The following is a 17086-nucleotide window of genomic DNA, read 5'->3' on the forward strand; positions in this document are numbered from 1 at the left end:
TGTGTCTGTGAAACTGTTTCTGGAAGAGAGTAGCTTGTGAATTAGTGGGCTGAGTAAAGTAGATGGTCCAACCTAGTGTGAGTGAGTAGCATCCAATGTGTCGAAAGGCTGAGTAGAACAAAAAGGTGGAGGGAAGATGGATTTGCCCTCTTTCTGCTTGTCCATCTGTGCTGAACATTGATCTTTTCTTGCCCTTAACACTCCTGGTTCTCAGGCCTTTGGACTAGAATTGAAATCTACACCATTGGCCTTCTGGCTCTCAGACCTTTCTTTAAACAACAAAACCCAATACATGTAGTTGTGTAGTAAGTTTTAAAATGGAGACGTGTGAGTTGCCCAGCACTGTTCTTTTTAAATATTTGGGACCTCTTATATTTCCACATGAATTTAAGAATCAGCCTTTCCCTTTCTGCCAAAAAAAAAAAAAAAAAGATGTTGAAATTTTAATTGGATTTGCCTTGAATTTGTAGATTGCTTTGGGTAGAATTGCCATTTAAACAATATTACGTTTTCCATTCCATGAACACAGAACGTTTTTTCATTTATTAAGGTTTTCTTTATTTTCCTTTAGCATTTTATTTTTTATTTCAGTGTAGAAGTACTTCACTTTTTTGGTTAAATTTATTCTTTGGTGTTTTATTTTTTAGATGCTATTGTAAGTTGAATTATTTTCTTCATTTCCTTTTTAGATTGCTCATTGTTGGTGTATAGAAACACGACTGATTTTTGTGTGTTGATCTTGTACCCTACAACTTTGCTTAATGTGTATTAGCTGGAATAGTTTTTTTGCGTGTGTATTCTTGGAGATTTTCTACGTAAAGGATCATGCCGTATGAGAACAGAGATAGTTTTCCTTTTCAGTTTGGGTGTCTATTATTTATTTTTCTTATCTAATTGTGCTGGTAAAACTACCAGTATAATATTGAATAGCAATGGATGAAAGCAGATAACCTTGTTTCATTTTTGATCTTAGGAGAAAGCTTTCAGACTTTCACCATTGAGTATAATGTTGGCTATGGTTTTGCCATATACGTGTTGATGAAGTTCCCATATATTGCTAGTTTTCTGAGTGTTCTTACCATGAAAGGGTATCAAATTTTGTCAAATTCTTTTTCTGTTTTCATTGAGATGATCATGTGGCTCTTTTTTCCTTTGTCCTATTAATGTGGTGTACTACATAGATTAATTTTCTTATGTTGAACCCTGCATTTCTAGGATAAATACCACTTGGTCATGATGTGTAATCTTTTTAATATGTAGTTGGGTTTGTTGTTGTTTAGTCGCTAAGTCATGTCCTAGTCTTTTGCAGTCCCATGGACTATAGCCCGCCTGACTCCTCTGTCCATGGAATTCTCCAGGCAAGAATACTGGAGTGGGTTGCCATTTCCTTCTCCAGGGGATCTTTCTGACCCAAGGATCAAAACTGTGTCTGCATTAGAAGGCGGATTCTTTACTGCTGAGCCACCCGAGAAACCTGGGTTTAGCTTGCTAAAATTTTGTCAAGAATTTCTGCATCTGTGTTCATAAGGGACATTTGTCTGTAGTGTGAGCTTTGTGCTAGTTCGACCACTGAGCTGCTTTGGCTTGTGAATGCTTTTAGAACTGAAGCCATTCCTGTGCTGTAGTCAATGCGGCAAAGGTATTAATGACTGTGAATCATCAAAGCTGAGCCACATTTCCAGTTTTACTCTCCAGCCTCTGCAGGCTGTGCTAACCTAGAAAAGCTTTCTTGCCCTCATGCCTTCCATTCAGCAAACAAGTAGTTTTCTCAATCGTATGCTGGAAATGATGTACAATTTCATCGTGGGGGATGATGATGTAGACTCCTGAGCTTTCTAGTCAAGAACTTTCAAGTTAAGGAGCTCAAGATGATGCGAAATACATCTGAAACAGCTCAGTGGTTATTGCCTCCTGATGAAGCAAAACTAGCGTGGATCCTTCTAGAAAGCCCTCACCATTCAGCCTAAATCTTTTCCCAGGGACTTCCTTGGTGGTCCAATGGCTAAGACTCCACACGCCCAATGCAGGGGACCTGGGTTCCATCCTTGGTCAAGGAACTAGATCCCACATGCCAAAATTAAAATATGGTGCCATCAAATAAATAAAATATATTTAAAAAAGTAAAACGTTTCCCAACCTCCAGACACAGCTTTAGATATAACTAACTATTCATAAATTCTTCCCAGATTGCCAGTTATTCCTTATTTGAATCTTAATCTTATCTCATACCGCAACATGTCAGCCTGTAAACTCTACAAGGTGTGGTTTAGGCTGGTGTTTCCCAACCATTTGTTATTCACCTCTCACTTTTATTTTTCCAGATTACATCTTCCAGGGTTTAATTTTCTTTAAATTGACTTTTGTGTGTGTGTGTGTGTGTGTTTCCTTTATATTAAATTGACTTTTAAAAGAAAAGTTTGAGTAAATTTTTATATTTTTAAATTTTTCTTGGAATATAGTGGATTTATAATGCTGTGTTAGTTTCAGCTGTACTGAAAAGTGTATCAGTTATACATGTTTGTGTGCTCACTCAGTCATGTCCGACTCTTTGTGACCCTAAGGACTGTAGCCCACCAGGCTCTGTTATCCATGGGATTCTCCAGGCAAAAATACTGAAGTGGGTTGCCATTTTCTCCTCCAGGGGATCTTCCTGACCCAGGGATTGAACCCACATCTCTTGTGTCTCCTACATTGGCAGATGGATTCTTTACTACCAGTGCCAACTGGGAAGCCCATACATATATATATATATATATATCCACTCTTTTTTAGATTCTTTTTCTATATGGGTCATTTCAAAGTATTGGGAAGAGTTCCCTGTGCAGTACAGTAGTTTCTTATTAGTATCTATTTATATACAGTACTGTGTATATGTCAATCTCAGTCTCCCAGTTTATCCCCCCGCTTTCCACACTGGTAACCATAACATTGTTTTCTACATCTGTGACTCTATTTCTTAAATTTATTAAAAATAATTCTACTAACAAGTGCCATAAATGGAAGGTAACTGCTACATACACCATACAAACAAAAGCTGAAGTAAGCAGGGAGGTTAACAGCCCTGGAGAGGGGTGTAAAGACACACCAGCACTGAACGGAGCCTTTCTCCTTGCTGAGCAAAAGGAGAGGACGAGAACTAAACAGTGAACCACCTTCTCCCTGGGTCACTTAATGTAGTTTGAGGCTGTGTTCGTGCATCCCTTAAGGTAACATTTGAAAGCAAGGGTGGGAAGAGCACTGGGTCGGGTCTCACAGAACCTAGGTTGGAATCAATACTAGGATCTTCCACCCCATGAGGTCTTGATTTCCTCCTCTGATAAGTGGGGATTTACCTGGTGGCCCGCTGGTTAAGAATCCACCTTGCAATGTAGGAGACGTGTGTTTGATCCCTGGTCGGGGAACGAAGAACCCACATGCTGTGGAGCAATGCAGCTAAGCCTTTACACTACAGCACTACAACATGAGAGATCATATGTGGCACAGAAAGATCCTGAATGACACAACCAAGACATGATGCAGTTAAATAAATAACTAAATATTTTAAAAGACATCAAATTTTACACTTTAAATATGTACATGTCAATTACAGCACAACAAAATTGTTCAAACATATTCAACTTATTAGAAAAAAAAAAAACACAACAACCTTACATGTCTCACCGGGTTGTCTTTAGGGACAAAGGAAATCAGGGACTTGATTTTTAATTGTTTGTTCAATTGAACTCGGAGGCTAAGTCAGGCATTCTCAGAGGGAACAGAAACCTCTGGGAGGGGGCATGTCCTGTAGACATAAGATTGATTCAGTGTTTCGGGTAGGGAGAAGGAGCTACTGGCATTTGTGTGTTGTGCATGCATGCTCAGTCATGTCTCTTTGTGACCTTATGGACTGTGGTCCGACAGGGTCCTCTGTCCATGGGATTCTCCAGGCAAGAATACTGGAGAGGGTTGCCATACCCTTCTCTAGGGGATTTTCCTGACCCAAGGTTCAAACCCGTTTCTCTTGAGTCTCCTGCATTGGCAGTTGGATTCTTTACCACTGTGCCACGTGGGAAGCCTACTGGTTTTAAGCAGTTGGGAACGAAGGATACCACATGTTCTTCCCTGATAGCTCAGTTGGTAAAGAATCCACCTGCAATGCAGGAGACCCTGGTTCCATTCCTGGGTCGGGAAGATCTGCTGGAGAAGGGATAGGCTACCCACTCCAGTATTCTTGAGTTTCCCTTGTGGCTCAGCTGGTAAAGAATCTGCCTGCAATGAGGGAGATCTGGGTTAGATCCCTGGATCAGGAATATCCCCTGGAGAAGGGAAAGGCTACCCACTCCAGTATTCTGGCCTGGAGAATTCCATGGATATTGTCTATGGGGTCGAAAAGAGTCAGACAGGACTGAACAACTGTCATTCACCAAACAACAAAAAATGGATGCTCCCACAGCCTGCAAGACTCCCAGAGGTTCATCCAGATCTACTTCCAGGTGATCTACCTGCTCATCATGACCCCATCCCAGAAATGAGCTCTATTTTATACATCAGTAGAGGCTTCCTTCTCACTTTTCTTCTTTATATTTCACTTGTATTTCATCCTCTGCTTTATCTTAACGCCTAGAACAATGACAATAATTCAATATTTTTTTCACTAAATGAATAGATAAATGCCTATTTTCTTATTGGGTTTTTACTTTTTTTTTTTTTAATTAAAATGGTAGAAGATATTTGTCTTTTAGGGTTATATCATTCAGGGCCAAATCAAGAGACAAACTGTACCACTAATTTGAATAGAGAAAATTAGATATAAAGAATTTTTAACTAATAAGAGGTGGTTAACAAGAATCCTCACTGGGTTCGATCCCTGGGTTGAGAAGATCCCCTGGAGGAGGGTATGGCAACCACTCCAGTATTCTTGCCTGGAGAATCCCCATGGACAGAGGAGCCTGGTGGGCTACAGTCCATGGGGTCGTAAAGAGTTGGACACAACTGAGTGACTAAGCACAACTAAAAGAGGTATAAAAAAACTGAGGCAGGGACAGGCAAGCTTCTTGGGTAAAGGGCCAGGTGGTAGATAGTTTAGGCTTTGTGGAGTAAGAGGCACAATCAAGGATATTATGTAGCTGCTTGTAAAACAACACAGAAAACAAATTTCCACCATCTTTGTAATAACCGAGTACAAGCTTTGCTAATGAAGTTCTTTAATGAGAAGAATGGGATCCACTGCTTTGGGATAACATTCTGCTACTTTGGGGTTCAAATGTGAAAATCGTCCTTAGATGGAGGGGTGTGCAAATACAAGAGAGGGCTGGATTTAACCTGCAGGCTGAAGTTTGCCCTCCCTTGATCCCTGAGGGAGGAAGAAGGTAGGAGGCACTGAAAAACGGAAGAGGGGCTCCTGTGACCCAGGTTCAGACCTCTGCAGAAAGAACATAAATGCCCCAGGCTACACAGTCGTTCAGGAACAAAGAAATATGTCAGGGTACATGGGCTGTCCCTAGATCACACACGCAAAGTCAGGGAGTTGCTACCACGAAAAACTGGCAAAGCTGGGAAAAGTCCCTCCAGCTCCGTTTATGGTGTCCCTCCAGCGCCTTCTACTGGCAGAGACTAACAAGACAGCTGGCAAAGGAGACTTGTTTATAGGGTCAATTCTCAAAGAGCAAAGAAGATGCTTGGAGCTAAGAGGCAGTCATTTGATAACTGCACAGGAGATAGTAATAGACAGTGTTGCACATATTTTTTTCCCAATCTGTTTCTTACCTTTAAAAATATTTTTTTGTTGTTGTTTCAAAGGTAAGGAGTTCCCTGGTGGTCCAGTGGCTAAGACTCCTTGCTCCCAATGCAGGGGGCCTGGGTTTGATCCCTGATTTGGAACTAGATCCCACCTGCCACAACTAAGAGTTCTTGGATGCAACTAAAGATCCCGCACGCCATAACAAAGATCAGAGATCCCAAGTGGTGCAACTAAGACCAGGTGCAGCCAAATGTCGACTTAAAAAATGCACAATGTCAGAGTTGCAGGTTAAGTTTTATTTGGGGCAAAAAGAGGATTGCAGCCCAGGAGACAGCATCTCGGATAGCTCTGAGAAACTGCTCCAAAGAGGCAGGAGGAAAAGGGGAGTATATATATGATTTTTGCTGAAGGGGGAATACATGCAATCAAGCACATATTTTTCCAGAATGTTTCTACTAGTCTCATGAAGCTTTTGCCAGTCAAGAGAAACAGTCATCACCATGAAGGATTTAAGTACTTTTCTAGATATGGGACGGAAAAGCATCTGCCCACAATGCGGGAGACCTGGTTTCAATCCCTGGGTTGGGAAGATCCCCTGGAGAAGGAAATGGCAACCCACTCCAGTATTCTTGCCTAGAAAATTCCATGGATGGAGGAGCCTGGTGGGCTACAGTCCTTGGGGTAACAAAGGGTCGGATACGACTGAGCGACATCACGACTTCACGATGACTAGATATGGGAAGATGCAAGAATTAGGCTTATCAGTTCGGCTCCTGATAATATCTAACTATCTGAAGACCTATCCTGCTAGTTTCCCCATCCCCACACCAGCACAGAGTGCCTCATTTCTGTTCTCCACCCTGAACTCCTTTCAGAGCATGTTAAAGGTCAGCAGCCGCAGCAAAACAGGATTTACTCCTTATAGAGGTAGATGGCAAGTGCCCACGGCAAGTGCCAATTTGTAGTTGACACAAATAAATAAAAATTAAAAAAAAATATTGATCTGTTAAAAACAACAACAAACCAGTGACCCAAATGATAATCTTTCATGCTCAAGGAAATGGAGTCAGAAGAAACTCTGGTAAGAGGATTCATTTTTACTTCCTTCTCTGGAAGAAAATGGTATTTGGATTCTTTTTTACTTTTAATGATAGACTAGGATTAGTTAGTTCTAGCACCCTGATCACTAAAGAATAAATATTTTGATTAGAAACTAAAAGTTGATATAAGGAGTAAATCCTTCAGCATTGATTTCTTAAAATCTATATTCTTAACATAGTGTACCAGTCTTTCAAAAGTTTATTCCAACCCATTTCTTCTTTTGTACTCTAAAACATCTTCATTATGTTGTTTGATGAGATAGATTCACAAGAAAACAGAGATGCCCAAGGTCGATCCAACTTTCAGCCAATCAGGTCTGCCATGTGGATACTCCCGGATGTAGACCTTGCTGACTCAGGTGCCTGGCTGGGTTTCAGCTTTGAGAAAGGGACACAGCAACATGGATGGTATCATCTTGCTGGCTTACATCTATATCTTGAAACCAACTGGGTTTTATATTTGATATATTTGAAGAGTCAGAGGTGGGGATCTAATTTTATATTCTTTGAAGTGTTGTTGCAGGAATGGGACCCCTTCTAGGGCCTGAGGTTGGGCTCTTGAATAACACTCAGAAATGAATTGTCTGAGCTGACAAAGCAAGAGACTTTACTGGGATGGGGCACCTGGGTGGTGAGCAGGAAGGTCAGGAAACCCAGGAGGACTGCTGTGCCACATGGTTCACAGTCTCGGGTTTCTGTGGTGATGGGATGAGTTTCTGAATTGTCTCTGGCCAATCACTTCCTCAGGGTCCTTCCTGGTAGCATGTGGTTCACTCAGCCAAGATGGAATCCAGAGAGAAGGATCCTCTGGAGGGAGGATGGTGAAATATATGGACTGGAGTCTCCTCTGTCCTCTGACCTTTCCCAACCTTCCGGTTGGTGGTAGCTTGTTAGTTCCAGGTTTCTTACTGGGACCTCCTGTTATAAAATAGCTCACGTAAGTGACTACTATCTTGCCTGACCAGGGATGGCTGTTTCAGTTAGTGTCTCCCCTAACAGTATGGCCAATGAATTGCTTCAATACCATGTAATCCAGTCTTTCCAATGGATCCAAATCATTTAATATCTGGGGCCCAAATCCCGTGCATCAGTAACAACCGCCAAGGATAGCTTCATCCCACAAGTCCCACTCTTGGGCGCTGTGTTTGTCAGGATGCTTCTTCTCTCTACTGGACCTTCTCCTCTCCTTCCTGGTGTCCCAATCATGGGTGCTGTTCTTTCTGTGTTTGGACTTCTCTGTGCTGCCTGGCTCCACCTTGGCCTTCCTCCTATTCTCTTTGTAGGAATCTCCATCCTCGTGGTTCTTCCTCTTCCACTCTGCCTGGTCCTCGCCACCGTGTCCTCCTTCTTCCTTTTCCCTGGATCTTCTCTTCCAGCCTCTGTCTTGATCTCTGTCTTGATGGATGCTGGTGAGGTATTCTGAGATGCAGCTAGCCTCATCTTTGTGTTGTGTGGCGTGGGGACCAGTGGTCATTCCTTGCACAGGAGGCCTTGGAAACCACCAGTTATTGAAGAAATGGTCGTGTTTTTTCTGACAGTGACTAACAGGTTCCAGTCTTTGTCTGAAGTGATGACTACTGGACAGTGGGGACGAGTGGCTTTCCACTGTTTTCAGCCTTTTGGAGGAACCACAGGACTTGTGGGGCTGCCTGAAGGGGAAGCCCTGCTCCAGAACTGGAGGTCTGGGTGCTGTGTGGTCACTTTCTCTGTATGCAGAGTCTTCTGTCCCCTTTCTAAAGCAAACCTCTGGCTTTAATCCTCTGGCTCTCTGCTTTCTGATGTAATCCTGAAGTTCATGTTGAAAAGAGTCACAGGTCTTAGAATTTTCCATTATACTGACTATGGATGAATCTCTGCCAAGGAAGATGAAGAAAAGCTTTCTGTTAATTGTTTTGCTATAAATGTATGCTTTTTCTTTGAAAAGATCAGGTTGTCAAATTTCTAGTGGAGATTATATTATTATAATCATGTACTATAAATACCATGTAGCTATTGGTTTTGAAAATATATGTATATTGAAAATATTTATTTTGTATATATATTTTGAAAATATTGATTTAAAAAATATATGTAGCTGTCAATACCATGTATCTCTTGATTTCCAGACAAATACCCCAATCAAAAAATGGGCAGAAGAAAGACCTTAATGGACATTTCTCCAAAGAAGACATCACACTGGTCAGAATGACCATCATTTAAAAGTTTATGGATAACAAATGCTGGCGAGGATGTGAAGAAAAGGAAATCCTCTGACACTGTTGTTGAGAGTGTAGTTGATGCAGCCACTAGGCAATGCAGTATGGAGGGTCCTCAGAAAACTAAAAGTAGAATTACCGTATGATCCTGCAATCCCACTCCTGGTCATATCCTGGACAAAACTGTCATTCAAAAAGATGCAGGCATCCCTCTGTTCATAGCAGCACTATTTGCAATAGCCAAGACATGGAAACAACTTAACTGTCCATCAGCAGATGAGTGGAAAAAGAAGCTGTCTACATATATACAACAAAACACTGCTCATCCATTAAAAAGAACAAAATAATGCCATTTGCAGCAATATGGATGCAGCTAGAAATTATCATAGTAAGTGAAGTAAGTCATGAAAGAGAAAGACAAATACTGTATGATATCACTTATATGTGAAACCTAAAGTATGGCACCAACGAACCTAGGTACAAAACAGAAATGGACCTATAGACATAGAGATCAGACTTGTGGCTGCCAGGGCGAGATGGGGAGGGAGAGGGATGGACTGGGAGTTTGGGGTTGGTAGATGCACACTACGGCATTTAGAATGAATAAACAACAAACTCCTACTGTACAGCGTGAGGAACTATATCCAGTCTCCTGGGATAAACCATAATGGCAACGAATATTAAAAAATGAAATGTATATATGTGTAAAACTGAGTCACTTTGCTGTATAGCAGAGACTGTCACAACACTGGAAATCACTTATACATCAATAAAAACATATGTGGTTTTGACATAGACTGAGAATCATAAAATATAATGGACTAAGAAAATGTGTCCTAAAACACTGTGTAAATTTGAGGATCTGGGAATATATCGTTAAAAAGATTATTTATTTTCTTTTGGATGTGCTGTGTCTTTGTTGCTGTATGGGCTTTCTCTAGTTGCAGCAAGCGGGGGCTGCTATTCGTTGTGGTGCTTGGGCTTCTCACTGCAGTGGTTTCTCTTGTTGTGGAGCGAGGGCTCTCGGGTGCTCGAGCTTTAGTAATGGAGGCACTTGGGCTCAGTATTTGCAGCTCCCGGGCTCTAGAGCACAGGCTCAGTAGTTGTGGTATACAGGCTTAGTTGCTCTGAGGCATGTGGGACCTTCCCAGACCAGGGGTTGAACCCATATCTCCTGCATTGACAGGTGGATTCTTTACCACTGAGCCACCAGGGAAGCCCTGGGAATATATCATTAATGTCTAAAATTTATCAGTGGTTATCACTAGGTTCAGGGATTATAGATGATTTCAGTTTTACTTACTTGTACTTTGTGTTTTTTGCCATAAATAACACTACTTGTATAATAAAAAAAAGAAAGTCAAGTCATTTTAAGAAAGCAGAGAGAACATCAGGCAAACAAATTATTCATAAATTCTACAAAAACAGAACTGGCTAGTCCTTGTATTATGTGCCAAGAAAGAGATAAAAGAGATCTTCAAACATGTTCTCACACATACGCACACACACACACACACACACACACACAGACACGTGTGTGTGTTTTAATCTCATAGGTGGGGTAAAAGAACAGAGAAAGATTCTACTTATTGTGATAAAGTCTAGACCTGTTCTTCTTCTTCTTTTTTTAACAAATGAGACACTGAGTTAGAGTTTAAATAACTTACTTAAGGTCACACAGCCAGAAAGTGGAAGAGCCAAAAATTGAACCAAGGCAGAGGATCCAGAGCCTGCGCACTTAACTACTCCAATATTGGTACCAACCTTCTAGGTGCTATGAGGACTAGAAGAGTGATGGGTGCAGAGACACTGGTCAGTGCCCATCAGCTATTAATATTCTCATTAGGAAGCTGCAATGATGGCTAGCAGCATTTAATGTGTTACTGGTAGTCTATTCGGAGAACTTTGTCTCTATTTTATGTTAATGTTTTGTTTTTCTAGTTAATTAAAATAAACACCTATTTGTGCTAAAAGTTAAAAAAAAAAAAGTCGCAGCAGCAATATACACTGTAAAATCAAATAGTGGATTTTGGGCTTCCTAGGTGGTTCAGTGGTAAAGAATCGATCCCTGGTCTGGGAAGACCCCACGTGCCTCAGGGCAACGAAGGGCAACTAAACCTGTGTGCCACAAGTACTAAACTGGAGCTCTAGAGCCTGTGCTCTGCACTAAGAAAAGTCACTGCAATGAGATGCCAGTGCACCGCAACGAAGAGTAGCCCCCACTTACCGCAAGCAGAGAAAGCCCGAGCACAGCAGTGAAGACTCCTGGCAGCCATAAATAAAAATAAATAAAACTCCTTAAAAAAAAAAAACAAACCTGAGCTGATTTCTCTCTCTAGAGGTAACTACTGGCCATATTACTATTTTGGGGTGCCCATGGACTGAGGCTCGCCAGACTCCTCTGTCCATGAGATTTCCCAGGCAAGAATACTGGAGTGGGTTGCTATTTTCTTCTCCAGGAGATCTTCTCAACCCAGGGACTGAACCTGGGTCTCCCACATACAGGCAGATTCTTCTGTTTGAGCCACCAGGAATGCTCTATATTACTGTGTTCCTGAGGACTAAAACTCTGATCAAACAGGCGGGAGGTCAGACTGTGCATTCTGGTTTGCAACTCAGCTTTTCTTCCCAAACAATGTATTCAGATTCATTTTCTACTTCAGTGCACAAAGTTTGTACCTTATCTTTATGGGAGCTTCTTGGTGTGACAGAACAGGCATGGACCATGATTCTTTAAAAAAACAAACAGGGATTTCCCTGGTAGTCCAGTGGTTAAGAACCTGCCTTCCAATGCAGGTCTGATTCCTGGTGGTGGAACTACAATCCCACATGCCAAGCAGCAACTAAGCCCACACCCTACAACTAGAGAGCCCTCCAGCAGCAACTAGAGAGAAGCCTGTGCAAAGCAAGACCCCGCACGGCTAAAAGAAAATTATATATATAATTCACTTAAACAAATCAGATCCCTGAAAATTTAGGTCCTCCTAATTTTTAGCTATGGTCAACAAAGCAGCAGTATTTTGCAGACACTGCGTGAGCGACCCGGGTCTGTGGGGCGCTGTAGTGCTGCCAAGCGGCACTAGTGGTAAAGACCCTGCCTGCCCATGCAGGAGATGTAAGGGACTGCAGGTTCAATCCCTTTGCCAGGAAGATCCCCTGGAGAAGGGCATGGCAACCCACTCCAGTATTCTTGCCTAGAGAATCCCATGGACAGAGGAGCCTGGCAGGCTACGGTCCATAGGGTCGCACAGAGTCGGACACGACTGAGCAGCTGGGCAGCAAGAGCAGCAGTAGTAGGGTGCTGGCCCAGAGGTGGGCTGCCAGGCTAAGGCCCTCCTCCTCGGGAAGGATCTGCTCCTGAAACATTCTTGGTCAGGAAGAAGACTTCCTCCCGTAAACAGAACCTGAGAGGGGTTTGAATTTGTAGGAGAGAGGTTCAGTTTTTTGTGTGGGGGATTCAAACTGATTCTGGATTTTTGTGAGGTGATTTCAGAGAGGCATCCAGTCATTTCCTCATTGTGGAAGGATGAAAGTGAGAGTGTTGGTCGCTCAGTCATTTCCAACTCTGCAATACCAGGGACTATAGCCCTCCAGGCTCCTCTGTTTATGAAATTCTCCAGGCAAGAATACTGGAGTGGTTTGCCATGCCCTTCTCCAGGGGATCTTCCCAACCCAGAGACTGAACCGAGATCTCTTGCATTGTAGGAAATTGTAGAAACCCAAGTCGCCTGCATTCTTTACTGCCTGAGCCACAAGGAGGGTGGAATGCAAAATCCCTGAAAGGACTCACTCCACCACACACACACCCCCAGGGCACAGGTGGGATCTGAGAGCCTTTAGGCAGGTTACAACTCTGGGCAGGTGTGGATCTGGAGTCAGGCTGCCACTTATTCATGCTGTTGACTTATGTCAATAGTGAAGGACAAGGAAGCCTGGTGGGCTGCAGTCTATGGTATCACAAAACTTAGACTTAGCGACTAAACCATCACCGCCACACCTCCTAAATATGCAACATAAACAGCCTTAACAAGCACTGGTAAGAGAGGGGTGTGGTCCAGATCTGTCCACTGGGAGGTAGGTGGGAGGGGACAGGGCTGGGGAAAGCAGGCCCTGCTTACATAGGGCTTGGATACAGTCATACACAGAAAACGTGTGCACTGTGAGATCTGCCAAGCCTGGCCTATTTCACCTACTACACACCCCTGAAAGCTACCTAGAGTCCTTCTTCCTGGCTACCACCTACCCAGTCTAACCCTGGTCTCTTCACCAGTGCCACGTATCAGCACCCATCCCTTTTCACCCACCCCTGAATCCGTCTCCAGGAAAAAGCAGCCAGAGAAATCTTTTTAAAGTCAATCTGATTACAGCGGGCACTCCTTGCTGTGCTCCGTATCTACGAACGTGAAATCACCAATACCAGAGCCAGATTGTATTCATAGCCCGAGTCACATTCATTATACAAAAGCCCTGAGCATGGGGGCAGAGGCATCCTGGGACCAATTCCCACAGACCAAAGGACAACTGGATGTCTCCTCCAGCCAAGGCCCTCTGTTTCTTACTGCTCTAAAATTGTCCTTTGTCCCATGGCTCAGCTGGTAAAGAACATGCCTGCCAATGCAGGAGATGAGAGAGACATGGTTGGACCCCTGGGTCAGGAAGGTCCCCTGGAGAAGGAAGTGGCAACCCGTTCCAGAATTCTTGCCTGGAAAACTCCACGGACAGAGGAGCCTGGCGGGCTACAGTCCATGGGGTCACAAAGAGTCACTCAGGACTGACCGAGCAAGCACGTGCACGCGCGCACAACACACAAAAGTCCCCAGGCCACCCACGTCCGACTTCCACCTACTCCTCAGTCTCAAGTACCAGCTGCAACTGCTGCCTGCCTTTCCCTTTCTGCACCCCACCCCCACAGCCTTTATAGAATCCGTGCTCCCTCTGATCCCTCCCCCAAGCCCCCATCAGCTTCTCCCTTTCTTCACGGTCTGCTAGGTTATCCCTTTCCAGCCTACTTCTCCGCCTCATCTCTGGTCCTCTGGCTTTGTTTTTAGTTGGGATGCTCTATATTAAGATAAACTTAGCTACACCATAGAGTAGGAAGCAAAATTTGTTAAATAAATAATAATAATACCACATCTGGTTAAAACCAAGCCCTTGAAGACATTTCCTTCTGCTCAGAGCTCACATCATTTCCTCTCCCCTCCCATTGCTCTCACCCTCAGAGTTGGAGATTCCAGTCCACTTTTCTCCCAGGGAACTTGTAGGGAGTTTGGGGAGCTCGAACTGCCTGCAGGCTCTCCATCTCCCTTCACTCCTGTCCTTTCTTCCATGGTTCAGATCAGAACCCTAGGAGACACTCGTTGCTCCCTACCTCACCGGGCAGCACCATCACAAGTCCTGCTTGCTCTGCAGGATTGGGGACTTCCCTGGTAGTTCAGTGGTTAATGCTCCCCTGCTTCTAATGCTGGGGGCCTGGGTTCGACCCCTGGTCAGGGAACTAAGATCACACATGCCTGAGGTGCCCCTTGGAGCCACACACACACAAAAAGCATCCAGGATGGGAGCATTTCTTTGCATGGAAGCTGCTCCTGCAGGGGGTGGGACCACATTTCTGCTGTATCACAGCTTTGTTGTTGTCTTAAACAGTAGTCTTTATGTTTACACAAAGCAGTACAAAATGAGGCGGTTCCTCAAAGGGTGACTTGGAGGTAGGAAATCCATCCTGAGCGTCAAAGTGTTAGTTGCTAAGTCATGCCTGACTCTTTGTGACCCTATGGATTATAGCCTACCAGGTTCCTCTGTCCATGGGATTTTCCAGGCAAGAATACTAGAGTGGTTTACCATTTCCTTCTCCTCACTGTCCCTTCTTAATTGGCCTTCTAGCTTCTGCTTGATGAGTTTGTTTCCAAACCAGCAGCCAGAATAATTATCTTCATCTAAAGTTTTTATTTTTTAAATTATGAAAATATGATTGCTATATCCTTCTACTTCTCAGTATATTCATTATATTAATTTTTGAGAGTTTGATATTGAAACTCCAACTAAAAACCTTATCTGCTTAAAAAAACAATTGTAATATAGTGGAACTATATGTAACCTTGTTCTGTATTTTCTAAGTCTCCTGCAAATGTGTTATCTTGCAGAATACTTGCAAAATAAATTTTTTAATGTATGTAATCCTGGTCAAACCTGGTCAAACTCCTCTGCTCAAAATCCCTTGGGTATGCTTCTTTCCTAAGAAGGAAGCCCAAACCCCCAAGGGTGCCTACAAAGCCCAGCCACTAATGGTTGTCTCACTTATCTGAAGTTCCTGGTTTCTCTCGGATAACCCTCCCCTTGTTCCTCCTTTCTAGCCTTCCTTCTCCCTGCCAGAGGGGATGCGTGGGCACCCTCTAGCTCAAGCTCTTGGACTATGGATCCCAGGAGAAGACTCTCCTTTTCTGGATGCTGCATCTGACATACATTTTTAAACTGAAAATTTTGGTCTATTTTTCATCTTAACCACCCTCCGATAGAAATCCCTCACCAAGGGAATTCCCTGGCCGTCCAGTAGTTAAGCTTAAGTGCTCCCACTGCGGGGGGTGCGGGTTGGATCCCTGGTTCGGGAACCAAGATCCCACATACAGTGCAGAGTGGCCAAAAAATTAAAAAAAAAACACAAAAACTTTTTTAAATTAAAAGGGTTTCCCTGGTGGCACAGGGGATGAGAATCTGCTTGCCAATGCAGGAGACAGAGCTCCATCCCTGGTCCAGGAAAATTTTGCATACCATGGAGCAGCTAAGGCCGAAAGCTACAACCACTGAGCCCTAGAGTCTGTTGGAGAGAAGTCCCCAAAATGAGAAGCCCATGAACTGCAAGAAGAGTAGCCCCTCCTCACCGCAACTAAAGAAAGCCTGGGCAAAGTAACGAAGACCCAGTGTAGCTAACAACAACAACAAAAATTGGAAAAGAAAAAGAAATACTTCAGCAAGCAGAGATTCCTTATTCGCTGCTGTCTTATATCGAATTGCGCTGACCTAAAAGACTCTGATGCTGGGAGGGATTGGGGGCAGGAGGAGAAGGGAATGACAGAGGATGAGATGGCTGGATGGCATCACCGACTCGATGGACATGAGTTTGGGTAAACTCCAGGAGCTAGTGATGGACAGGGAGGCCTGGCGTGCTGCAATTCATGGGGTTACAAAGAGTCGGACACGACTGAGTGACTGAACTGAACTGAAGCGCGTGCATGCTCAGTAGTGTCCAACTTTGAATTTTGTGACCACATAGACTGTTACCCACCAGGCTCCCCTATCTGTGGACACTCCCAGGCAAGAATACTGGAGCAGGTTGCCATTTTCTCCTCCACGGGCTCTTTCTGACCCAGTGACTGAAGCCAAGTCTTTTGTCTTTCCTGCGCTGGCAGGTAGATTCTTTACCACCACGCCACCTGGGCCAAGGTAGATGCCTAATCACATACTTGCTCAATGAATATGGGAGTGAAGAAGGGCCTTGACCTCTCTCCACACTTCGCCCCCACAAGTCCAGGTGCCCTGAGAAGCCCAGATCCAAGGAGTCTTACCTGCCTCAGCCGTGCTTCCCACCCAGCATCCTCCCGTTTGCCCCTCAAGCCACCACCTCTTCCAGCTAGCACGCCCACAGCCATCAAACATGAGTGCAAAAAAAAAAAAAAAAAAAAAGCAACACATTTGGCTCACCTTTTACCTGGAATCACCACCATGCATGCACTGGTTTACTGAGAGAAATTTCCACAGGTGGAACCCTTATTTCTCGAGCCTACAAGACTTTGGGGTTATGTAAGTAGAAGACCTGTGGGCCTACGGAGAGCAGAGTTTCACCTGCCTAGTACCTCAAAGGAAAGAAGGAAGGGAGGGAGGGAGGGAGGCAGGAAGGGATCCCTAGTCAGGGGTAGGTTTTACTCAGCTCCAGGAGAAGAATCTCAACTTCTTTGCAGCTCAAACATCTCTGCCAGATCCCCTGGAAGCAGGGAAGCTGGGAAGCAGGAAGCCACACCTCTTTGTCTGGGGATTTCAGGTTTTAGAATCTCACCATCTCACAGCTCCAGGCTATCAGG

At 43.9% G+C, this 17086-nt stretch overlaps 1 protein-coding gene and 1 pseudogene across 1 annotated transcript; both read right to left on the bottom strand.

Annotated features, from left to right (window-relative positions):
• Positions 1-6519: 6519 nt before the first annotated feature.
• Positions 6520-7495, bottom strand: LOC147363159 (NADH dehydrogenase [ubiquinone] 1 subunit C1, mitochondrial pseudogene; annotated as a pseudogene).
• A 411-nt stretch (positions 7496-7906) lies between these two features.
• LOC147363160 (lysine-rich coiled-coil protein 1-like) lies at positions 7907-16982 on the bottom strand. Its single transcript, XM_086326621.1, has 2 exons — positions 16710-16982; positions 7907-8672 (listed from the first exon to the last, which is right to left on the bottom strand). Exons 1-2 carry the CDS (start codon positions 16730-16732, stop codon positions 7907-7909), a joined length of 789 nt encoding a protein of 262 aa, XP_086182747.1. The 5' UTR covers positions 16733-16982.
• Positions 16983-17086: the final 104 nt, after the last annotated feature.

The sequence above is a fragment of the Bos grunniens genome, chromosome 11 (assembly GCF_055505025.1).
Source record: "Bos grunniens cultivar Pamir isolate PY7600 chromosome 11, Bosgru_T2T1.0, whole genome shotgun sequence".
Taxonomy (NCBI): domain Eukaryota; kingdom Metazoa; phylum Chordata; class Mammalia; order Artiodactyla; family Bovidae; genus Bos; species Bos grunniens.